General features: G+C 45.6%; 1 protein-coding gene across 2 annotated transcripts in view; it reads right to left on the bottom strand.

Moving 5' to 3' along the window:
- PPM1H (protein phosphatase, Mg2+/Mn2+ dependent 1H) overlaps window positions 1-24,939 on the bottom strand; it is a 304,263-nt gene that overhangs the window by 38,258 nt on the left and 241,066 nt on the right. The window contains exons 7-9 of one of the 2 annotated variants that reach the window (XM_070788582.1): window positions 12,280-12,343; window positions 6,823-6,930; window positions 4,752-4,917 (exon numbers count right to left, since the gene is read on the bottom strand). In XM_070788582.1, coding sequence (XP_070644683.1) covers window positions 4,909-4,917; window positions 6,823-6,930; window positions 12,280-12,343 — 181 coding nt within the window. In that variant the 3' untranslated portion in view covers window positions 4,752-4,908. Of the gene's footprint in view, window positions 1-4,751; window positions 4,918-6,822; window positions 6,931-12,279; window positions 12,344-24,939 lie in introns of those variants that run through there. The other variant, XM_019960895.2, reaches the window with a different exon arrangement.

Genomic DNA, 24,939 nt, shown 5'->3' with positions numbered 1-24,939 from the left:
ATTCTGATTCCGTGAGGACACATTCCCCAGTACGCTACCTGATATACACTACTGGACTCACGAGCTCTATATAAACAACTAGTGAGATTTTGTGGTCTTGATGGAATAGGAACTACAAGCTAATATTTATTATGTCAGATTCTGTTTTAAGTACTTTTTATATGTCATTTAGTTTGTCCCTTGGGTTCCTGGGCATAATGATCCTATCGTCCTCTTTTTACTGAGGAGGAAACTGAGATTTAAGTGAAGTAACTTTCTCAAGGTCACCCAGCTAGGAAGTAAAGAGGCAGAGCTTGCGGCCAAGACTTGATACCAGTCTGAGTTTCTAACCTCAATATCACACTGCCTCCTAAGGGATTTTTGAGGGCTCTAGGGGATCACTGTGGACAGAGACTGCAGCCATGAAGTCAAAAGATGCTCCTTTGAAGAAAAGCTATGACAAACCTAAGCAGCACATTTAAAAGCAGAGATGTCACTTTACTGAGAAAGGTCCGTATAGCCAAAGCTGTGGTTTTTCCAGGAGTGATGTATAGATATAAGCGTTAGACCATAAAGAAATCTGAATGCTGAAGAACTGATGCTTTTGAACTGTGTAACTGGAGAAGACTCTTGAGAGTCCCTTGGACTGCAAGAAGATCCAACCAGTCAATCCTAAAGGAAATCAACCCTGAATATTCATTAGAAGGACTGATGATGAAGTTGAAGCTCTAATGCTTTGGCCATCTGATGCGAAGAACAAACTCACTGGAAAAGACCCTGATGCTGCGAAAGATTGAGGGCAGGAGGAGAAGGGGGCGACAGAGGCTGAGATGGTTGGATGGCATCACTGACTCAATGGACATGAGTTTGAGCAAAGTCATGTGAAGGACATAGTGAAGAAGATAAGATGGTGAAGGACAGCCTGGTGTACTCCAGTCCGTGGGGCTGCAAAGAGCAGACATGACTTACCAACTGAACAACAAAGGGGATATTTTAATTCTTCCTCTACAACCCAAAGATAATTACTCTAACATTTGAGAAAATTTCCTTCAAGAGTTATATTTTTATGTATATATGTATACACATGCACATAACTTTTTACTGACTTATGATCATGCTTTCATATATACAGTCATATTTTGTTTATATATTTGTTATATAGATTATATATTTGTTTATATATTTTGCTAATATAGACTAACCATCTTCCACCAATATTGTTTTTTATGAATTGGCCAGACTGCAGAAAGTACACAGTACAATAAAACATGCTCGTTCCCAAAATGGGATTTTGGCCTGGGGCATGAAAAGCTACTGAGAATCAGAAGACCGTAAATGTTCAGATGTCAATGTGAGACTTTAAATATTGTTCAGGTTTTCATGGGCGACAACAGGGGCAGTCTCCAACAGAATAGTCAATTCTTTTCTTCATATGAAAGTCAACACTGGGAACCCCCATAAATGCAAAGCCTTCCAGAAGCAGGTGGGTAATGAAGACTAAACCATGTACCAGACTGTATGCCAGGCAATTCTGCAGATGTTCTCCTTTGCTTTTCCAAGCACCTTGTGAGTCTAGGCATCCTCAGCCCACCCACAGGCTGAAAGGACCTGCAGAGGTCATAGGTAACGCCAGCTCGAGGGTTGGAATTTAGATACTGGAGCCAAAGGTCTTCCTTCTTTTAGAGAAGTCTGTTTCAGATGAAAGAAAAAAATAAAATCTGGGACTTCTGGCGGTCCAGTGGCTAGGACTCCAAGCTTCTGCATTAGGAGGCCTGGGTTCCATCTCTGGTCAAGGAACTAGATCCCACATGCCACTACAACTAAGAATTTGCTGCTGCAAATAAAGACCCTATGTGCTGCAGCTAAGGCCCGGTGCAGCCAAATAAATACAGATAAATATTAAAAAAAAGAAAAAGAAAAAAAAAATCTAGAGGAAGACAACCAAGAATGAGCTAAGTGAGTGATCCTGAGTCACAGAAAACAGCTGACAGGAATTCTGAACGCGAAGGAGAGGAAAAATGAAGCTGAGAGAAAAGCAGTCTCCTTGTCCAGTCTGGCAGGGACTGGAATGGGGGGGCCCCTGCTGAGTTGATAGAGTTGGCTTTGTAAACCGGTCCCCAGCCAGAAAAAGATCCCGTTCTTCCAAGAGCCGAAAACGGGCCTAAAGTCAACAGCACAGTCTTGGAATGGAGGCCAGAAGGCGAGAAAGACATTAAGAGGAATCCTAGCTGTCGGGAGGGCCTGCCACAGGCCAGAAAGGGGGCGTGGCATGGAGGACATCTGGAGGTTTAGGCTGCAGACCCAGGCCACGCTGCCTGAGGACTAGGTCACGAGGTGTGTGCTGGACAGGGTGGAGAATTGCTGGAAAGAAGGTGCCGAATGCCTCTGAATTCACCAACCCTTTCCTTCTCCACTTGAATTCTTTAGGGTGATATACAAAAGCCAAACAGTGATGAGCTTCATCAAGCAAAAGGATGGAGACCTGGTGGGGGGTGTTTCTTTTATGAGAAGAGAGGCTCCAGTTACATGGAGAAAAGATGCTGTGGACCAAGGGCGGGTCAAAACGCTTCTCTTTTTTCGCCAAACAGGCCTCCGCTCGGTTGGTGGGGGCCTCTCATGGAATTCAGTTCTTCTTGGCCAGAAATCCTTACCTTAGACCTTGGAAGACATGAGGGAGGCTCTGCAAACCTGGCGGCTGCTCATTGGGTTTGGCAAACTCTAGATTTTTCCAGCGCCTTGTGTTCAGCAAAACTGAGAATGTGTTTGGCTAGAAACCCTTCTCTAATTTTTAAACCCCTGTGCATTTTTTTAACATAAATTTGATCCACATGGTTTCGATTTATTTTTATTTAACTCATCAAATCGAATTAGGAGCTACAGTGATGAATGGGAACAATGCTGATTTCCAAGAAGATTTTTGAGCCTTTTTTCTTAGAACAAAATCACATTCCAAACACCCCCACCCCCGCCCCACCACCATTCCCCTCCCCGCAACCGTTAAAACTACCAGACTGAGCTGAGTTTGAAATTTAGAACCCAAATGTGAAATAAAGATCCATGCTTGGCAAAGATGAAGCATAGCAGAAGAATGTTCTTAGGAAGTCACGGTTAGAAAGCCAGCATAGACTTGGGGTGGGGGTGGGGAATGAAGACAGAAGGGAGTCGGTTTTTCTTCATTAGATAGTTTAAGAAGATCTACCTAGCTTTGGGGGCTCCTAACAGCAGCCCCTGAGCTGTTTCTCTAGGGTCTGACTTTATCGCTTCTACCCAGGGAAAAGGGGCTTCTGCTCCAAGACTGGGGACAGGGGGTCCCCAGTACTCCTCTCTTTCTTCTACACTTCTCATAGGAGTGGATTCAAGCTGCTCTCCCCACCTCCTCTCCAATCTTCCTCCCTGTTTCCTGGCTCTGGCTAAGGCCTCTCCATCTGGAAACATTTAAAATGTACAACAACTTTAATCTCGTGCAAAGGAGTCTTGAGATCTGCACTACATACCCATTAAGCTAAATTATAGGTGAACAATCTCATTTTGCACAATTCTGTCTGGCCTCAGTTGGCACACGCGAAAGGCCATTCCTGTGTTTCCCAATTACTTTTTCTACCACACCATCATTTTCTACAATATCAGTCTGGGGCCAGCCATATTTCTCTGAGAATCTCTGGCCACTAAGGCCCCAGGACAGAGGTACTCTCTTCAGAGTCCCTTCAAATAGTCCTCGGGGGGCCCTTGGACACACCAAAAAAATCTCCTTGAATTCAGCTTCTCTCCCCTACAGAGCCTGAGTGGATCAGACAAACTTGAGTATGAGGATCATCTTGTTAGTTAATAACTGTACAGCCAAGGGGAGTTAACTTTCTTCCCTGAATCTCAATTTCCTGATCTGTAAAATGGGTATACTAACCATACATACCTCACAGAATTGTTGTGAGGATTTTTAAAAAAAAGTATGTTGTTTGGCCCAGACTCAATAATCAATAAATGTCACTTGTTATTGTTATCATAAAGGTGCTACACTTTATTCAATTCTACAACTTTCCTAAGCGCACTTACATTTTTCCAGAGGTTGCTGGTTCCCTTTTAAATCCTCCCCCATCCCTCATTAATGCTGAAACAACCACACCACTTCCCTGAGAATCAGCATCACTTCAGACAGGTAACATGAAGTTTCTGATCAACCAACGGATTTTTCATTAGTCCTTGGGGAATCTCCCAGGTTGGCCCTCCTTGGGATCCAGAGTAGCACAGCGACTGGAAGATCCATAACCTAACTGCATGGAGAGATCATTTTTCTGAAAACCAAACTTCTGATTTTATATAGAAAGTATATGTGTGTTTATGTATGTATTGGGGTGGGGAGGGTGAGGAGGTCTTTATTCTCCTTTAAGGAACAAAATGGTTAATTAGTGCTTCCTTAGAACACTCCCCCACACTTCATCGATGTTTTTTTTTTTTTTTGGTGGTGGTGGGAGGAATAGAAAGGTGACAGTACCATTTAATATGCCTGATAAATGCCTCTCTCTCAGGGGGAAAATATGGATGCCCATGAGTATAGTATTGGGCTTCCCAGGCGGTACTAGTGCTAAAGAACCTGCCTGCCAATGCAGGAGACATAAGCGATGTGGGTTTGATCCCTGGGTTGGGAAGATCCCCTGGAGAAGGAAATGGCAACCCACTCCAGTATTCTTGCCTGGAGAATCCCATGGACAGAGGAGCCTAGCAGGCTGCAGTCCATGGGGTTGCAAAGAGTCAGACATGACAGAAGCAACACAGCATGCACAAATATAGTCTTTAATGGTTCCCTCTGGCCAGGAGGACTTTTAGCAGTACTTCAGGGATCCTAGTGTTGACCAGAATAGAGGGAGTAGGTATCCATCAACATCCAGGGGAACTGAGACGCTCTGTTGTCAAGATCCTCATCATGCAGAATTGCTATGAAGGCTAAAAGAGAGACAGCTACAAATGGTAAATAGTATTTCCACCAAGCTGATTTCACTTGAGATCCTGGGTGATATTAGGACACGCATGTGTCTCCTATTCCTGCTACTCACTAGAGATTTTCTTCTGGTGAGATTTCCTGTAGCTGGGTATATTTGAGATGTCAACCTCAACCTCAGTTCAGGACTCTGAAGGAATTAGTCCTGCTCACAGCGCTGCCACAAGGCTGGACCTGGGTGGCTGACTGTGCCCACTGATGGCTCTAGAGTGGACACAGTCTATAGGCTGTGAAGTCAGTTGTGACCTGGTAGAAAAGGTGAGCTGGGCCATTGAGATTCCTGTCTGGTAATGTGCACCTGAGGGAGTAAGAAACCGGGTGGCCTGATAGCAGAGACCTATGGAGCATGGCTGGTCTTAGAGCTGCCTTGCTTCCAGAATCACCTTCTCTTCCATAAAGCCTGGCTCTTCAAAGGTTCTTGTGGACCCCATAAATATCTCTTCCAATAGTAAGAAAATAAGCACCTCCTTTTGAGTCAGCATGAGTGGGTTTCTGTTTCCCTCAACAAAAACAGCCTTCACTGAAAACACAGCACTCACCCTTGGGAAGAACATGCAGATGGAGCTATGTCTAAACATTCTGAGCATTTCCAGAGGCACTGTTTCAACAGTTAATTACACATACGCAAACACTGCTGGGTCCCCACTCAGCCCTCCCTGGCTCTCCTCTACTATAGAAACCGCAAACCTTCCTCTCTCCCCCAGCCTCCTCTGTAGCTAGGGGAGGTCGGGTACCACAGTTTGGGACAACGAGAAGCAAGTGCACGTCTACTGGGACAGATGGGCTGCTCCCCTTCTTCCTACCTTTTATGAAAATGTTACGCTTGAACCTGCATTACCATCTTGCAACCACGAAGGGAAAAAAGCAGCAGAGATGCCCCCCTGGCACATGGAGGTGCCACACCAACATGAACAGCCACCAAATTCCAGCCTTCTTGTTATGTGAGAAAATATACCCATAAACTACTAAGAGTTTTCTATCACTTAGAAACAGTATCTTTTCTAAATGATATACCTTGAAGTAGAACTTGATGTTGTTTCCTGTATTATAAGAAAAATGATATTTTAAACCAAAGATATGACAACTTGTTTTTCAGTTAACTTTTAAACATCCACTGAATGATACTAGCTTTCCAGGCAATTAGAATCTAAGAGGGGATAAAATATGTATGTAAATCAACATGCTATAAGCAGAAAGTGAAAACACTCTCCAGGTACCTGGAGTAGGGGGAGACATGACTTCCTGTTGGGAGAGGGGAAAGCAGAAGAAGTATTTACATTAAATCCTAGAGATAAAAAAGAGCTTGGATGTTTGGAGATGAGGGGGAAGGGCATTCTAGGTGGAAAAAAATAGTTTGAGCAAATATGGAAAACTAAAGATCATATACCAAAAATAAGTTCATTCTGGCTAGTGTAGGGGGCCAAATCAGATTTTTGAAGTTGGACTAAATTATAACAAGTCCTTATAATTTGTTATAATAAATTATAACAATGCCAAGTGAAGGAGTGTGCACTTTATTCTCTGAGCCTTGGAGTGTTGTTGAAGGTTTCTGAGCAAACAGGTGTCAGAGTAGTTGTTTAGGAAAACTGCTCTGATGGCAGTACGTGGGCTGGACTGAGGAGGCAAGGAATGCCACCAGGCTGTGCAGCCATCTGGGCAGGAGGCGATGAAGAAGGAAAGAGGACAGCTGAAGTGAAAATGGAGTGGAGAAAAGAAACAGACATGAGAGATAATGCAGAAGTACATGCGACATGAGTTGGCTACTGCCTGGATACGGGGTGAGAGTCATGGAGGGATAATGTAGAAAACATGTTCTTGTACAAAAGAGAAATAAAAACCTCATGTGGTACCTCTGGAGCTGAAGACAGGAATGGTTTTATGTAGATGTTGGAGTCATGCACCTTCAGGTCATGGTCCCCAAGTCCCCTGGTCACTCCAATAGTTGCCATTACACGGGCCTAGGAGTATAAGCAGAGGGTCATCAGAAACACTCCCACAATCAGAGAAAGCATCCCCACCAGTGCAGGTGCCATGGGCTGTGAGAGCAGCAGTCATTTTCCAATCCCCACTGCCCCTGGCTGTTAAGTTCTGTGCGTAGTTGTTTTCGAGGAAGAGCCCACCAAGGTTACCTATATACTTGAGGAGTGGCTTTTCTACCAATTACCTGCATTTGAATGGGCAGCTGCTGTCTTCACAGAGACTGGAGGGGATGATGTCCAATAAACTCAATACAATACATCTGTGATGTCTACAGCTACTGAAATCAATTCAAACCAAATCCAACAGGATCCGTCATCCATACATCCCCCATCCGTTCATCTGTCCACCCATCCACCCATCCATCCATCCATCTGCTATACACCCATTCTTCAAGTATTTACTGAATACCAGCTATGTCTCTAGTTCTGTGATAAAAGATATAAAAATGTCAGAGGCAGATCCTGCCATTCCACAGCTCATATATTTTACTTTATGGCTGGAGAAAATGTACCATTAGAAATGTACCATTAGATTATAACTTGTCCTGCTAATATCCTCACACAACTCCCTCTAGGTAGAAAGGAACAAGATGCCACTTGGCTGTAACTCCACAGAGACCTCATGGCTGAGACCATGCCATCTGTAGCATTCTCTGCATGGAAGTAATACTATTGTACTAATGCCTATACTGTCAGCCTAATGATCTCCTGGGAGACCACAGATATGAGTCACCCAAACATTTATTGAGCACCTACTATGTGCAGATACCATCCTGTGGGGGACACATGTCTATGGTCTTGTACCTACTATAAAGGAACCTGGTAAGGGAAAGACTAAGAGGTACATGTCTGACTAACAATATATAGAATACGGCCGAGTGCTGAAAGACAAATAAACAATGGATTATGTGAGTTCAGGGGAGGTAATTCTTCTGAGAAGGTTCCCTGGAGGAGGTGGGGCACTACATTTTTCTGCAGAAGGATGTCCAGCTCAGGTGAACACAGAGGAACGGAGCTCTAACATATGGCTCATCAACACTATACCTGGTGTCACTACAGACCTATATTTGAATCCTTGCTCTGATGCTCTGGTAATAAGAGTAACATAGAAATGCTATGCCTCAACAGTATGTGAACCATGGACTTCCAGATGTTCAAGCTGGATTTAGAAAAGGCGTAGGAACCAGGGATCAAATTGCCAACATCCGTTGGATCATCGAAAAAGCAAGTGAGTTCTTGATGTTCAAGAAAGCAAGATGTTCAAGAAAAACATCTATTTCTGGTTTATTGACTATGCCAAAGCCTAGGACTATGTGGATCACAACAAACTGTGGAAAATTCTTAAAGAGATGGGAATACCAGACCACCTGACCTGCCTCTTGAGAAGTCTGTATGCAGGTCAGGAAGCAACAGTTAGAAATGGACATGGAACAACAGACTGGTTCCAAATAGGAAAAGGACTATGAAGGCTGTATATTGTCACCCTGCTTATTTAACTTCTATGCAGAGTACATCATGAGAAATGCTGGGCTGGAGGAAGCACAAGCTGGAATCAAGATTGCCAGAAGAAATATCAATAACCTCAGATATGCAGATGACCACCCTTATAGCAGAAAGTAAAGAAGAACTAAAAAGCCTCAATGAAAGTGGAAGACGAGAGTGAAAAAGTTGGCTTCAAGCTCAACATTCAGAAAACTAAGATCTTGGCATCTGGTCCCATCACTTCATGGCAAATGGGGAAACAATGGAAACAGAGACTTTATTTTTAGAGGCTTCAAAATCAATGCAGATGGTGACTGCAGCCATGAAATTAAATGATGCTTGCTCCTTGGAAGAAAAGTTATGACCAACCTAGACAGTAATATTAAAAAGCAGAGACATTACTTCGCCAACAAAGGTCCGTCTAATAAAGGATATGGTTTTTCCAGTAGTCATGTATGGATATGAGAGTTGGTCTATAAAGAAAGCTGAGTGCCGAAGAATTGATGCTTTTGAAATTGTGGTGTTGGAGAAGACTCTTGAGAGTCCCTTGGACTGCAAGGAGATCCAACCAGTCCATCCTGAAGGAGACCAGTCCTGAATATTCATTGGAAGGAGTGATGCTGAAGCTGAAGCTCCAATACTCTGGCCACCTGATACGAAGAACTGACTCACCTGAAAAGACCCTGATGCTGGGAAACATTGAAGGCGGGAGGAGAAGGGCACGACAGAGGATGAGATGGTTGGATGGCGTCACCAACTCAATGGACATGAGTTTGAGTAAATTCCGGGAGTTGGTGACAGACAGGGAGGCCTGGCGTGCTGCAGTCCATGGGGTCGAAAAGAGTTGGACACAACTGAGCAACTGAACTGAACTGAGAAAAACTAAGAGATGACACTCTAACACATTACCATGGTCTTCATCCTACTTTCCCTCAAAAGGCTGTGAATTTGAAACTGGATTTACATCCGAAGGTGGGCAGGATTACATTTAAGTGGAAATGAAACCATAACGCACTTTTACAAGGCTAGACTCAAAGCGGGTAAAATGCAGACAGAGGATGTGAGCCTGGGGGCCTCTGGCCAGCGCTGCTCTGTTGGGAGCTCCCTTTAAGCTGACACACATTCACTTCTAAGTATGGAAATTCTGAGTCCCTATGCCCCCTCCACTTTCCTCCCTGCTGGAGTACATTCTCAGGTTGGACAAAGCACAGATGGGCATTTTAGTCCAAAGAAATTTGACATTTCTGCTAGTTTACAAGTCCCACACAGGTCCTTCAAAGCAGTGGCAGAAATCAAATGAAATTTAACAGCAGTGAAAGTATTCTGAAACTTCTGGGGACACGTGTACAGAAAAGAAAGAGAAAACCCTGTGAAGGATCTAGACAGAACTGATGTGTTGCATTCTAAAGCTTCTCAAGAGACCGTGGACTCCTGGGACAGAGGGGTCATGCTACTTTGGTACAGGGATGCCTGGAGCCAATTGGAGCCATAGTGGCTTTTAAACAGGTCAAGAGGTACAGTGGCTGAATTCACCAGCTACATATCACAGAACTGTCAAGCCCTAATTTACTGGAATGCTGGAGGAACATGATATCCTGGTGAATTGCACTTTTTGCTGAACTGGGAAAAACCTTGCTCCTTTAAATCCTACTGCTAATCATCAGTAGAAGAACACATTTGTCCATTTTTCTGCTGTAGCAAGGAGAGTATAGTCAACAAAGTTCCACATAGTCAAAGCTACAGTTTTTCCAATAGTCACATATGGATGTGAGAGTTGGACCATAAAGAAGACTGAGTGCCGAAGAATTGATGCTTTTGAACTGCAGTGTTGGAGAAGACTCCTGAGAGTCCCTTGGACTGCAAGGGGATCAAACCAGTCAATCCTAAAGGCAATCAATCCTGAATATTCATTGGAAAGACTGATGATGAAGCTGAAGCTCCAATACTTTGGCCACCTGAATCAAAGAGCTGACTCACTAGAAAAAGCCCTGATCCTGGGAAAGACTGAAGGCAGGAGGAGAAGGGGATGACAGAGGATGGGATGGATGGATGGCATCATTGACTCAATGGACATGAGTTTGAGCAGGTTCCGGGAGATGGTGAAGGATAGAGAAGCCTGGCGTCCACGGCTTCACAAAGAGTTGGACACGACTGAGTGACTGAACAATAAAGGAGAGTATAGGGGCTTCCCTGGTGGCTCAGATAGTAAAGAATCTGCTGCAATGCAGGAGACCTGGGTTTGTTTCCTGGGTCAGGAAGACCCCTTGAAGAAGGGAGTGGCAACCCACTCCAGTATTCTTGCCCAGAAAATTCCATGGACAGAGGAGCCTGGAAGGCTACAGTCCATGGGATCGTAAAGAGTCGAACATGACTGAGTGACTAACACTTTCACTTTCTTTCAAGAAGAGTATACTGAACAGCTTATTAAATATGTATTTACTGATGGCCTGCCATGAGTCAAGTACCAGGCTAGACGGGTCCTAAGGATATGAAGGCAACAGGATGTGGTGCTGAGCTTACTGGAACTCACTGGGGAGCAGCAGGGTAATACTGAGAATCTCAGCACCATGAAGCCCAGGAACTGTAGGTGCAGATCACTGGGCTGAGTGATTCTCATTGATGGTGTCCACTATACACAGAACATGAAACCCTACGAGAAACCGAGCCCTTCCCTGTCCTGACTCTCAACCAGGATGGCAAGGCAGACGGTGTCCATCTCCAGGAAAGGGGGAAGTTGGTTTGAAAAATGATGAATTTATTGATCAAATATTCATGTGTCATTGCCCTCTGTGAAATTCCTCTCTCCTTCGAGCAAAATTACTGCTGGGCTACACTGAAGCCAAAACCTACTCCTGTGTGCACTTTCATACCACACACACACACACACACACACATACTCGCTCAAACTCTGTCCACAAAGGCATCCTTCAGTTTTCTTATGAGTCACTTGTTCTGATAAAAGCTATCACATGTTGAAAAAAATTTCAGTTGAATGTTCTTCTTAATGTGACCACATTTTTCACTTCTAACTGGAACTCTCAGCGCTTAGTTGAAATGTATTCATGTTCCGAGGAAGAATGCAATGATTCAGAAGCTGTTTGTTCTTCCTAGGAAATGACTTCAAAGCTTTCTCATCTCCACTCCTGCACCCCTCTCCAGTCTCTGCTCAGAGACCACTTGAAGATCGACAGCCTTCCTTCGGCCCAACAATGTTAGAGTCTGACAGGGGCCCTTGGAGCTGGTGATGAATGGTCTTTGCTATCTCAGCCTGGGATCTGATCCGTGTGATCCTATAGTTTATTGAGGTGAAACTCTGGATCCCCTTCTCATGGGGCAAGTGGAGAAGCTGGCATGTACAGTCTGAGCATCCACGGTGGAATGCAAGAGCACCAGAAGGAAGTGGAGGGCCACAGCTCCACGGCTCGTACCAGTCAGTCACGGGACTGCCTGAGTGGTTTTAACCTTGCAGTCCCTGCTGCCTCATCTCCCAGATGGATGTAAGACAGCCAGCTCTGCCTGCCTCATGGCTTGTTGTCAGTACACAGTGAGATGATGTATGTGAAAGTGGTTGTGTTTAAACACTGCAAAAAGTTATGCAAATGGATCGAGAAGGGGGATGTCATTTTCACAAAACTGACTTGAGTCCCCTGTGCTCACCACTTCCATTCCCCAGCCCTGCCACTCCCTGGACCCTTAAGGCAGGAGACCTGAAGGAAGGTGGAGGTGATATTCTCTCAAGCTGTCAAGACTACAAAATCACAAGCTGCCAAGTGGAACACGCAGATTGCCATGGGCTCCATCGAGAGAGAGCCTGGTTCTCTCAATCCAGGGAGGGCACGTGCCTACCTTCTTGCCTTCTCCATATATAAGGGGAAACTTCAAGTCATCATCCTCAATGGTTTTGTATGCCCTGTAGGAGGATAAACAACATTAAAAAAACAGGTTTGCACTCAATTAGTGACCCACTGCCCTGACACAGGATGCCAGGCAGTTTATTTTCCCTGAGCCTCCGTCCGCTCACCACACTGCCTATCTCTTTCTGTACAAAGAGTCAGTCTCCCTACAGAATTGTGTGCATATGTGTACGTATTTCAACGAACCAGAAAATACCAAGTCTTTATGTGCCTGAAGAGAGAGAAAATGAACTGGCCTACTCACAAGCAGTGAGAAGGGGCAACAGGCTTCTGTCCTCAGCATTTAGTGTCCCTGCAGTACTGAACGGCCCCAGCCGTGGTGGCGGGGTTCTCATTAAGCTGAAACCGTGAGAGGGAGTGGTGCTCAGAGATGGAGGTGTGGGGGACGGGTGGTGGAACTGCTCCAACAGCCAGCTCTCACCTTCAGGGGTTGTTTATGCCGAAGAGCCTGGTATTGGGATGGCTGGAGAAGGAATATTTAGAGCCCGTTTGACTTCAGTGTGATATTCAAGGTTGGCAAAAAAAAAATCCTTTGTTTCACGATGGCTATTAGATGGCCATTGGACACACAGAAAGAAAATCCTGTTTATGCTTCAGTGGTTTATGCCAGACAGGGCTGTTCAGATGCCACCACTCACGCAGCAGAGGCTGGCCAGGCCGTGGCGAGGAGTGAACAAAGGCCATGTTTTAACAGTTTTGCTCACAAGGAACTTAAAAAACAAACAAGCAAAAGGTATCCAGTCACGAAGTTGTATACCGCTGGGCAAGTAGCTCCACCTTTTTGGATCTCTGGTATCTCAACTGCAAAATGACGATAACCACACAGGATGTAAACAGCCTAGCACAGAGCCTGATACTCAGTAAGTACTCAATAAGTAGGAGCTGTCACTAATATTTAGTAGATAATTAATATTTGGCATACAGTTCCCCTTTCTGCAAAATGGGGAAAGCATTGCCTATTCACTTCCTCAGAGAAGTATTAGGAAGACTGAGTAAAAGATGGGGTATTTTCTGCTAGGTTAGAAGCTAGAAGCAAGATGCTTTTCTAAACTAATGTCTCCTGAGTGCATGAAAAAAATTAATTTGTGACGTGCGTGAGTGTGCTAAGTTGCCTCAGTCGTGTCCAACTCTTTGTGACCCTATAGACTGTAGTCTGCCAGGCCTCTCTGTCCATGGGATTCTCCAGGCAAGAATACTGGAGTGGGGTGCCATGCCCTGCTTCAGGGGATCTTCCTGACCTAGGAATCGAATCTGTATCTCCTGTGGCTCCTGCACTGCAGGAAGATTCTTTACTGCTGAGTCACCTGGAAAGCTGAATAATTTGTGACATACCTCTTGATATATCTAGGCAGCTTGAGAGTGAATCTGACATCAAATTTATGGAGGTGCTTGATATACAAAAGAATGCAACTCAACTGAAAAAAGGCTCAACCCCAAAGCTAAAGCCAGCACATCTTGCTTATCTGCAAGTTATTTGGTTAAGTTCTTTCCCATGGGGGTAGAGAAACAGTGAAGTTCCGGCACCGGATGTGCCTGGGCTTCAGTCTAGCACTGCTTTCTGCCCAGCCCTGGGCGAGTGGGTAAGTCTCTCTCTGAACCTTAGTTTCTTCATTAATCAGGGAAGCCAAAAAGTGGGGCTTACTTGTGAACGTGCGGTAAGGATTAAAATGGGCCGATGAATGTGACGAGCTTGGAAGTATTCGGCACAGTGCCCGGCACATGCTGAGAGCTCAATAAAAGCTGGTTGCTGCTTCTGCAGTCAAGTGAGCCCAGAGGTCTGCCATGAATTGAGTTTTCAAAAAAGGAACCATACTATTTCCTTCCCCCAAATCTACCAAATTAACACAAAGTGGAAATAGCTACTTTGATATTTCTATACTCACACATATGATTTAAGACACTGTGGTGTATGAGTCCCTTGGGGAACAAATACAGCTGTTATTAGACTACAGTCAGCTTGGGGATCCAATGAGTTTGTAGACCCATGGTTCTCCATCTTGGCTGCAGCAGGAATCTCCTGAGAAGGTTTTGAAAAGCCTGGTGCTCAGGTCAGAGGAATGAAGTCTGAACCTCTGCGGATCAGACCTAGGTACCAGGAATTTTTTAATAAGCTGCCCTGGTGATGCCAATGTGCAGTCATGGTGGAGAACCACTATTGGAAACCCAGGTCATTAGCTAACATTCAAAATCAGTTGAGCAAATGACTATATGGCTCAAGGAAAAGGGAGGTAATGACTTGAGAAAGGCTGTGAAGTGGGCATAAGTGGGACTTGGGGACCACATGAAAAGTAAAAAAACACGTTCAGACAGAGATGATGCAGTGGGGGCAGTCTCAGGGAGGGGCTGGGGCCTGGAGATCCAAGCACAGGAGTCTGGAACTACAGACGAGGCAGAGGGCGGCAGCTCTAGAATCAATGACTGGAGGTTACTTAGAGCTCAGTGGAGACAGGCTGAGAATGCTCTTAACAAGCTTGAAAAGGCAGCAAGAAAACTGTCCTTTGACTGCATTGCAAGCCCAGGTAATGGAATTCTCCCAGGGCAGAGAATTCCAGGACAGTGAAACCTGTTTCAGCACCACTCTCAAAGGCAAAAACTTGTCCTGGGGTTCTTACCCACAGGAGCAAGTCCACCCAAGTTCTAATCTTATGGTTTAGCCTCTGCTTCTTTGTCTTTGTTTTCTGTTCCTTTTAATTTTTTAAAAAACAATTTTAAATTTAAAAACACATGTATACCTGTGGCGGATTCATTTTGATATTTGGCAAAACTAATACAATTATGTAAAGTTTAAAAATAAAATAAAATTAATTAAAAAATAAATAAAAAAAATAAAAATTGAGTAAAGTTGCTTTACAATGTTGTGTTAGTTTCTGCTGTACAGCAAAGTGAATCAGTTATATGTATACATATATCCCCTCTTGCTTGAATCTCCTTCCCATTTAGGTCATCAGCAGGCTTTGAGTAGTTTCCTGTGCTATACACTAGGTTCTCATTAGGAATCTATCTTATGTGTGTGTCCAACTGTTTGCGACCCCATGGCCTGCAGCCCTCAGGCTCCTCTGTCCATGGAATTCTCCAGGCAAGAATACTAGAGTGGATTGCCATTCCCTTCTCCAGGGGGTCTTCCCAATCCAGGGACTGAACCCATGTCTCCTGCATTTCAGGCAGATTCTTTACCATCTGAGCCACCAGGGAAGCCCACGGTACAGACTAGAAGGCCGCTGGGTTGGCTAAACCTCAAATGCGGGAACCTCTCCTGCTGTACCCTCATGCTGGTCCTGGCCTCTGCCATCAAGTGGGCTGCTGTGGACAGTCTTTGTCTAAGGAGATTTACAGGACCAACTCTGCAGTGCCACTGGATAACAGCCCTGGGAAATTCTTTCCTAAATTGGCCTAGTCACCCATTGGTGTGTTGGTCTGTCTTCTGGAAAAACATGAAAGGAGTCTAATCTCTATTCTACTTAAGAGATCTGCAAATATTTGAAGAGAGCTATCTCAAAGTTTCCTTTCTCCTCGTATCACCAACTGTCCATCCCCAGGACCTGAGACACCATCTCTGACCACTCAAGTTACCATCCATTCAACCAACATTTATTAACTGAGCACTGAATCCAGGGCTTCCCAGATGCTGCAATGGTAAAGAATCCACCTACCAATGCAGGAGACGCAAGAGACATGGGTTCAATCCCTGGGTCTGGAAGATCCCTTGGAGGAGGAAATGACAACCCAGTCCAGTATTCTTGAGTGAAAAAATCTGATGGACAAAGGAGCCTGGTGGGCTACAGTTCATGGGGTTGCAAAGAGTCAACAGGACTAAGCACTGAATACTGTAGGATTTGTCATCTCCCTGTCATCGTCCTAAAAAAATGGCACTCAGAACTGAAAACACTTGAAATCTAGTCCACAAAGGAATGAAATGGTTACTTCTTTGATTTAGACCATGCACTCGTTTTATTTTTTGGCCACGTCACTCAGTATGCAGGATCTTAGTTCCCCGACCAGGGATTGAACCTGTGCCCCCAGAGCGGCCCAGTGGAAGCACTGAGTCTTAACCAATGGACCACCAGAGAAGTCCCTAGACCTTGCCCTTTTTAAAATTAGTGTGGCTTTTATTTGTACTATGTGTCTGTGTATACACGTCTGTGTGGCTTAGGGTCGTGTATTGAAACTGTGAGTAAAAACAAACAAACAAAACCCAACCCCAGTCAGTCCACAAGAAAAAAGACCCAAGAAGGGTTTTTGACTCATTGTCTTCCTTTAGTTTATACTTATACAATGAATATTTTATTCTGAATGGAAAACCCCATTGCCCTTATTAATTTTATCATGCTATTTTGGTCCACTGTTCCAATCCACTGAGAGATGTTTGAACACATATCCTTTCATCCCAAAAAATCAGCTCTCTTTCTATGCTTCCATGCTGTGTGAAGTAGCTTCAGTTGCGTCTGACTCTGTGCGATCTGATAAACTGTAGCCCCAGACTCCGCTGTCCATGGGATTCTCCAGGCAAGAATACTGGGGTGGGTTGCCATTCCCTTCTCCAGGGGATCTTCCCAACACAAGGGTAGAACCTGCATGTCTTATGTCTAGCTTGTATTGGCAGGTGGGTTCTTTACCACTAGCACCACCTGGAAAGCCCCCTTCTATGCTATATCACATTAAAGCTGATAACCAGCTCTGCCATCTTTATCTGGGTCACTGAAAAAAAAAAAAAAAAGCTAAGCAGAATCAAGCCATTTAGAGACCTTCCTCCAGGTCAAGCTAACCAGACAAAGGATATCGACATTTCTTGAAGGCAAATGGATGAAAGTAAGTACAATCTGAAAAATCATGTTCTTGTCTGGTGGAAACACACAAAGACAGACTCAATAGTAGAGGGCAGATGAGAATATTCATGTTTAAATGAGTGGGTGGTGGGACTTCCCTTGTGATCCAGTGGCTCAGACTCCATGTTCCCAGTGCAGGGGGCTTGGGTTCAATCCCTGGTCAGGAAACTAGATCTCACAACAACAAAAAAATCCCCATGTTGCAACAAAGATGGAAGATCCCATGTGCCACAACTAAGACCCGGTGCAGCCAAATAAATAAATAAGTATTTTAAAAAGTGGTTTTAAAAAATTAGTGGGTGGTATGGCAGGGGGAGGCGGAAACACTGATCTACTGAGACAATGTCCTCATGAGTTTGGACTCTGGGTATAGCTCTCAGGACATCTATGAAACAGCTGAACTACTGTCCACACAGCATTTCTCCATCTTGTTCAAAGACTAAGAGAAGAAACCATCAAATTTCTTACAAAGTCAAAATACATCCATGTACACTATTGCCATGACCAGCCATCCAGGAAATGCCATCAAATGGTTGAAAACTGCTAACTGAGTTGACTTACTAGTAAGTCCAGGTTGTTCCCCAGATCATACCACCTCCCCTAGATACCAACCCTTCAACCTGGTCTTACTGTTAAGCCAGAGAGAGGCACTGACTGCTCTCTCTCCAGCCCAACCCTTCCAGGTTCTCTCTCCACCTCTCCTCCTGCTAACATACACTTTCCTCTTTCCGCTTTCCCAAGGACTGCAGTTCAGGTTCACACAAAGCTTACTCGCCCCTTCCCCTGCTGTTATGCTCAGCAACTGTCTCTGTTTTGTTAGTACTTCTGGAGTCCTGACTTTACAACTTGTACCTACTTTCTGTTGACGTTCACTGCTCCTCACGAGCACCTGGACCACGTCAAGAGGATCCCTCTCCCCTGATGTTCATACCCTTTTGCACCCTAAGTCACCTCTGCTGACACTCCCTTGCTGCCACTCTCAAGCCAGGTGCCCCTCAATCCCCTTGGTCCCACCCTTCTAAGAACTCCCTTCTGACTACACTTGTTTCTGAATCCAGCTTCTACTTTCGGCAAATGTTTAAAATATCTTTCTTGCTAACAGTCTAGACTTCCTCACCTTGATCTCCTGCAGCCCGCCAGGCTCTTCTGTCCATGGGATTCTTTAGGCAAGAATACTGGAGTGCATTGCCATGCCCTCCTCCAAGGGATCGTCCCATTCAGGGATCCAACCCACATCTCTTACATCTCCTAACACTGACAAGCGGGTTCTTTACCACTAGCGCCATCTGGAAGCCCCTCTGATCCTCTAGTAATAAGGAAACACAGCAGGAGTTGAGCACTTTGTTTATTCATGTCACACCATCTTCTGCCTGCAACACTGCAGTTGCCTTGTTGGATTTCCCTGCAATAATCTAGGCAAGAGACGACGGTGCCATGGCTGCAGGGATGGCGGTGAAGGTGTTGAAAACTGTTCAGTTTTGTCCTTTACCTCTATTCTCAGAGCAACCAGAGTAATTATTTTGAAATGTCAGATAACGTCATTACCCTACTCAAACCCTCTGATGGCTTTCCTATCAAACTTGAAATAAAAGCCAAGTAATGAAACGACCTTCTTTAAAAATCACTCCCCACCCCCAAACTTACCATTTCCTTTCTCTTTCTTTTTCTCCAGGGATTTCCTGCCTCCTAACATTTTAAGTATTTTGCTTCTTTATCTTATTTTTCCTACTGCTCCCTGTGCACTTCCCTCCCCCACTTAAGTTCTATGAGGACGGAGATTTCTGTTTCTGGTACCTAAAAGACTGCTCAGTGTATAATAAATGCCCAACAGATGTTTGATGAAGTGAGCAAATCGATGAATACTACTTATTCCTGGCAGTGGCTTTCCTCTGTCCTCATGTATTTTCTTATTCTTTATGAATTCACAAAGCAAGGGCAGCCAGTCTTGTTTTCCGTGGCTTTCTGGGTCTCACTGGTGCCGGCTCCAGCCCATGCTCACTCACATGCACATCCTTTCTTGCTCTGGCCTTGCCTGGCTGTGTGTTGGCCCTTGGAGTCAGTATTTTAGACACATGCTCTGAACGTGGGAACTCCAGAGATCACATTCTCTGAACATTTGAACTCGAAAGATTCCCCCAGGCAGCCACATTCATGCCTTTTCACCCTTCCGATGAGCAGCAATTCTAGGACTCATCCTGCATGAACATCTCATGTCTCTATACCTGTTCTGTAATTTTTAGCAGAAAAACCTCTGCTTGTATTTTCAGACTGGCTAAGAGGCCTGTAAGCCAGTCTTCCACAACCATTTCTCTTTTTATCCACAGTCATCATGCCTCAGCTTAAAATTCTCCCGTGGCTTTCTATTATTTTGAAACATAACGTGGCGATGAGGCAGGCCCTCGGTGGTCTGATCTCTGACACTGCTCTGACATCTTCTACGCTCTGCCAGGAGCTCGGAACACTAGCTTACTTGCTGTTTCTTTAATAGCAAGAAGCCTCGTTCTTTCCCCTTCCTGGGCCATTCTTCCTCCAGATCCTCCCAGAGCCAGCCCCCGTGCAGCCCTCAGGGTGCCTTGTCCGGTCACTCATCTGTAAGTGTGATGTCCACACCCCTCACACCCATCCCCCACCTCAGCCCCCCTACCCCCTCCCCGTCCCTGATGTACCGCTTCCTGGCGCTTACACAGCACAATCTGAAACTACCTTATTTATTAATTTGCTTGTCTATCTTCTGCCTCCCCCTCTAGAACATGAGCTTTATGACACCAGGGACTTTGTTTTATTCACTGTAATATCCTCATCTCAACAACAGTGAAGGCACAATTGTGGATGTAAAGTAGATACTAGTGACACAGCTGAATACATGAATGAAGGCTGCCACCCTCTCCTTAGCACACGAGCTTCCCTCCAAAGATAAGCTATAGACTTGGCTTCCCCATTTAACTTTCCTGAACAGTAAGCTCTTCTGGGGCTGAACTTCAGGGCTGAGTTCTATCAGTGATGCCTTGGATTTTCGTTCACCCCATTACATTAAAATTTTAGGTTCCCTTTTTTTTTTTTTTTTTTTTGCTGTGCTGGCTTTTTGTTGCTTCCGTGTGCGGGCTTTCTCTAGTTGTGGCAAGTGGGGGCTACTCTCTAGTTGCGGTGTGCGGGTTTCTCACTGCGGTGGCTTCTCTCGTTGCAGGACACGGGCTCTAGAGCATGTGGGCTTCAGTAGCTGCAGCGCATGGGCTCAGTAGTTGTGGTACATGGGCTTAGTTGCCCTGTGGCATGTGGGATCTTTCTGGAGCAGGGATCGAACCCATGTCCCCTTTTATCACAGATATATATCAATAGATAGTCAGAAAATTATTTTAAAAAATGGCATTTATGATCCCCTTGCTTGTCACTTTCTCCTGATAATTCCTAACCTCCAGAGCAGTAGCGTTTGTTACAGTGCTTCTCCAGGGTGTATGGTGTTACCTAGACAATTTTCTTCTTCCTTATTCGCTCAGGCTAAATCTACTGGTGAATGCAAGTCCCTCACTGTAGAAAGTTCTTCCTTATCTTTGCTGGATTCCTCTATTCCCAGCCAGAGCCCCCGCCTCTGACTTCGTAACCCACAGGCCAGGAACCTGAAGTTTATGCTTTGGCACCATCCACACACATCACTTCCCACGATCTCTCTTCTCTCCTAAGTCATGACTTTTAACTAGAAAGAAGGATAGAAAAACCACTTGTTGCCCTAAGTCTTCATTTCCTTCATGGGACTTCAAAGTTATTGAAGAAGAATGTGACCCTTTCTTTGGGTTGTGACAGATCCTCTTCCTTCGGGGATGGCCTCATCTCCACCATGCACTCTGTGGCTCCAGTGACACACATCAGTGAGTCACATTCTTCCACTCCCTAACCTCTGGACACGGCCTTGGACGCCTCTCCTCCCCCGGGACTCTCTCTTCCTGGATTCTCCTCGCTTGGCAGAGCCCGCTGTGGGCGTAGAGTCAGAGGTTCTGAAGTCACCGCTGAGTCCTCACGTGGACTTGCAGTGTGAACGAGGGAAAGCCCCGCAATCTCACTGCGTGTGCTTCCTCAGCTGCCTTTCTTCATGTAAGTTTGCAAGGATTAAATGCAAATATGCCTGAAGGGGAGGGCAGGACGAATTGAAAGAATAGCATTGACATATATGGGCTTCCCTGGTGGCTCGGTGGTAAAGAATCCACCTGCCAATGCAGGAGACATGGGTTCCATCCCTGTGTCAGGAAGATCTGTTGGAGGAGGAAATGGCAGCCCACTTCCGTAGTCTTGCCAGGAAAATCTCATGGGATGGCAAAGAGTTGGACACGACTGAGCGACTGAACATGAGCAGGAGCACTGACATATATACACTAAAACAGACAGCTAGTGGAAAGCTGCCGTATCGCACAGGGAGCTCACTCGCTGCTCTGCAATGCTATAGATGGATGGGATGTGGGCTGGGGTAGAAGGGAGGCTCACAAGGGAGGGGTTATATGTATACATATACCCGATTCACTGTGTTGTACAGCAGAAACCAATACAACACTGTAAAGCAATTATATTCCAATAAAAAACAAATAAATAATGCAAATATGTCTGGCAAAGTCCTTTGTGAAGAAGGATAAGGTATTTAAGTTGTAGCTTTTATGGTTGTAGGAGCCTCCGTCATCACCGTGCACACAGAGCACAGAGGACTGTTCCCACAGGCAGTAATAGAGCACATCCCCACAGGATACTGCTTCCAGCTGAGCCCCCAACACGCCCCAATTCATACTTTTTCTACTGCTGCTAATGATACCAAGGGGGGCAGGTGGCGCTAGTGCTGAAGAACTCGCCAGCCAACACAGCAGACATAGGTTCGATCCCTGGGTCAGGAAGATCCCCTGGAGAAGGGCGTGGCAACCCCCTCCAGTATTCTTGCCTGGAGAATCCCATGGACAGAGGAGCCTGGAGGGCTACAGTCCATGGGGTCACAAGGAGTCAGACATGACTAAAGCGACTTACCATGCATAAAGATACCAAAGCAGGAAGGACAGCACCTGTGTGACTTTATCCAGAAAGGTCTATGGTTTCCCCATACAGTGAAAACGCAGAGACTCAGAAGGGTATCTCAGAGCTAATCTAAAGAGAGTGCTTCAGGTTGGTCTGAAATAATCATAAGTGGAGAACATCCCCTCCTCAGCTAGAAGCTTAGCACTCTTCAAGGAAAGAGTTAAGAGCCCCAGGAACTCTCATTTTGCCCAGAGCAGAAACTAAGTCCCAGGCAGGCAGACCCACATCTCAGAGGGGCTGAGCAGGTCTGGGTGGAGGATGGTAGCAGACAAAGTGTCTCAGGCTCTGGTTCCCATTTCTGTCTTCCCACACCCAAACCTCCATAGAAGCTTGAATCCCAGGAGGCCCAGGATGAAGCATCACCCAGGCCTGGTTGGTCAGGAACAGATACATGCCTGGAGCCCAACTGCTCCTCGTGGCTTTTAAGAGCTTGGCAGAACCCCAATGAAGCAATTCACAGAATCTGCAGAGGCTCTCCCCACTCGCCTCTCTCCCCACCCATCCTCCCCAGACCTTCCTGGAAAAAGCACAGCGGGATTGGCAATCACCTCCTGCTTCATTTTTCCTACCAGCCATCTGTATTTCCAAAGGAGTCGAGCCCCAGGCCGAACCACAGGGCTCAGTGAACCGCATCTTGCTCCTGGAGGTGGCCCTGAGGCAGGGGACCCACTCTCCCTCCTCGCTCCATGAATTTCCTTTAAGGCAATACAAGATGTTGCTACTTTGTCATGTCCAAGTCTTTCATCTGTTTTTTTTTTTTTTTAATGTCTACTTTTAAGAGGCCCCTTTCCCTGGTTTCAAAGATTCACAGTAAAGAAATTTCCCACGGCTAGAAAGAGAGGAAGAAATATTGCATATTGACACAAATATATGGAATCCAGAAAAAATGGTACAGATGAACCCATTTACAGGGCAGGAACAGGCACAGGTGTAGACGACAGACTTGCGGCCACAGGGTGGGAAGGAGAGGGTGGATGAATTGAGAGAGCAGCGCTATACATGCACTACCACGTGTAAACAGACGGCTAGTGCGCAGCTGCTGTGCAGCACAGGGAGCTCAGCTCGGCGCTTTGTGACGACCTGCAGGGGCAGGATGGGGGGCGGGGTGGGAGGCTCCAGAGGGAGGGGATATGTGTATACTTTTAGCTGATTCACGTCGTTGTGCAGCAGAAACTCACACAACACCGTAAAGCAATTATCCTCCAGTTAAAAATAAAAAAACAAATTCCCCCTCAATTTCTTACATGTGTCTTTGGATGACATCTTAATATGCTGGAAAAATGTCTCTGCCCTGTCAGGGAGGATGAATGTGAACCAAACTTAATGAGGTCATGATCAAGTCAGAGCCACGGAGAAGGCTGAGAGGTAGCACTTGGGGCCCCAGGGCGAGTAGCAAGAGGCTGAGAATCATCCTCTCCAAGCAGGTAGGCTGGGGGTTAGGAGTATCCTTTTTAATGTTTCTAGGCAGAACCAACCTCTCTGCCGCAGGCTCACCACAATATAGGCAGTCTTTCCTTATTTGTAAAATCTGAGTTTTGAGGGATGGGGTCATATTTTGATGCCTTGAATCTACGGATTTCTGTGCTAAGAGTTGTTGTCAATGGGTATCTTGATTACATGATTTCCTGGGAAAGTCCCCCTGTGAGGTCAAGGCTCCACCAACAAATGCTCCCGTATTCTCTCCTTTTGGTCTTTGGACTGTCGTTTAAATTAGTTGAAGACTGCCGGCCCTAAGCTGTATGCAAGTTGATGTGCTGGTGCTAATGCAGTGCAGCAGTCTGGATTCGGGCACAAACAGCATGCTTATACTGTAAGAGTGTGATTGGTATTTGGTGACATAATTGAAGAGAGCTGGCAGGTGCAGTGCAGCCCAGCTTGGGTATGGCTGGCAGTGATGAGAGAAATGAATGAAAGGGGGAAGCTTCCAGCCCTCTCTGCAGGAGAACTTTTCCTGTAATGGGGTGCAAGCTCTATTCCTGACACTGTAGTTGCCTCTGAGTAACCCCCACCCTCGCATCCATGAGTAGGAACCCCCACTCAGCAACCCACAGCCCTCGGGAAATGTCTGCCTCTCTTCTTCCTTCCAGCAGCACGCCTGAACCAGGCCCCACCTAGAGTTCTGCGGGTGGTAACCATGCCTCTCTTGGCCTAAACATTCCTCTTCCTACCGTCAGTCCTATGGGTGATGGCAAGAGGCAACAGAGCTTGCTTTCATATCACTGGTCCATGTTCCCTAGGAGCATGCACTGGGTTAGAGCAGACGTTTCATACTTTATGACTTACAAGACACCTATCAATCTTATTAACCTAGTGTACACCCAATGAGCTTCCCAGGTGGCACCAGTGGTAAAGAATCTGCCTGCCTATGCAGGAGATGCCAGAGACACAGGTTTGATCTCTGGATTGGGAAGATCCTCTGGAGAAGGGCATGGCATCCCACTCCAATATTCTTGCCTGGAAAATTTCATGGACAGAGGAGCCTGGAGGGCGACAGTCCACAGGGTTGCAGAGAGTCAGACACTACTGAGCATGTAGGCACTCATACCCAAACACACCTCAGAAAAACAATATTTACCTTTGCCATCTGATATCCATTTTGATATTTTCTTTTCTCCATATGCTACTTAATTTAAAATGCTCATCTCCGTATACCAAATTGATTTCACAACCCCCCAAATGGGTCCCCACTCACAGCTAGAAATGTGGATAGAATTTGGATGGTG

Source organism: Bos indicus, chromosome 5 (assembly GCF_029378745.1).
Source record: "Bos indicus isolate NIAB-ARS_2022 breed Sahiwal x Tharparkar chromosome 5, NIAB-ARS_B.indTharparkar_mat_pri_1.0, whole genome shotgun sequence".
In the NCBI taxonomy this organism is placed as follows: domain Eukaryota; kingdom Metazoa; phylum Chordata; class Mammalia; order Artiodactyla; family Bovidae; genus Bos; species Bos indicus.
Note: the sequence above shows the minus strand (reverse complement) of the source record. Positions and strands in the feature narration are given on the sequence as shown.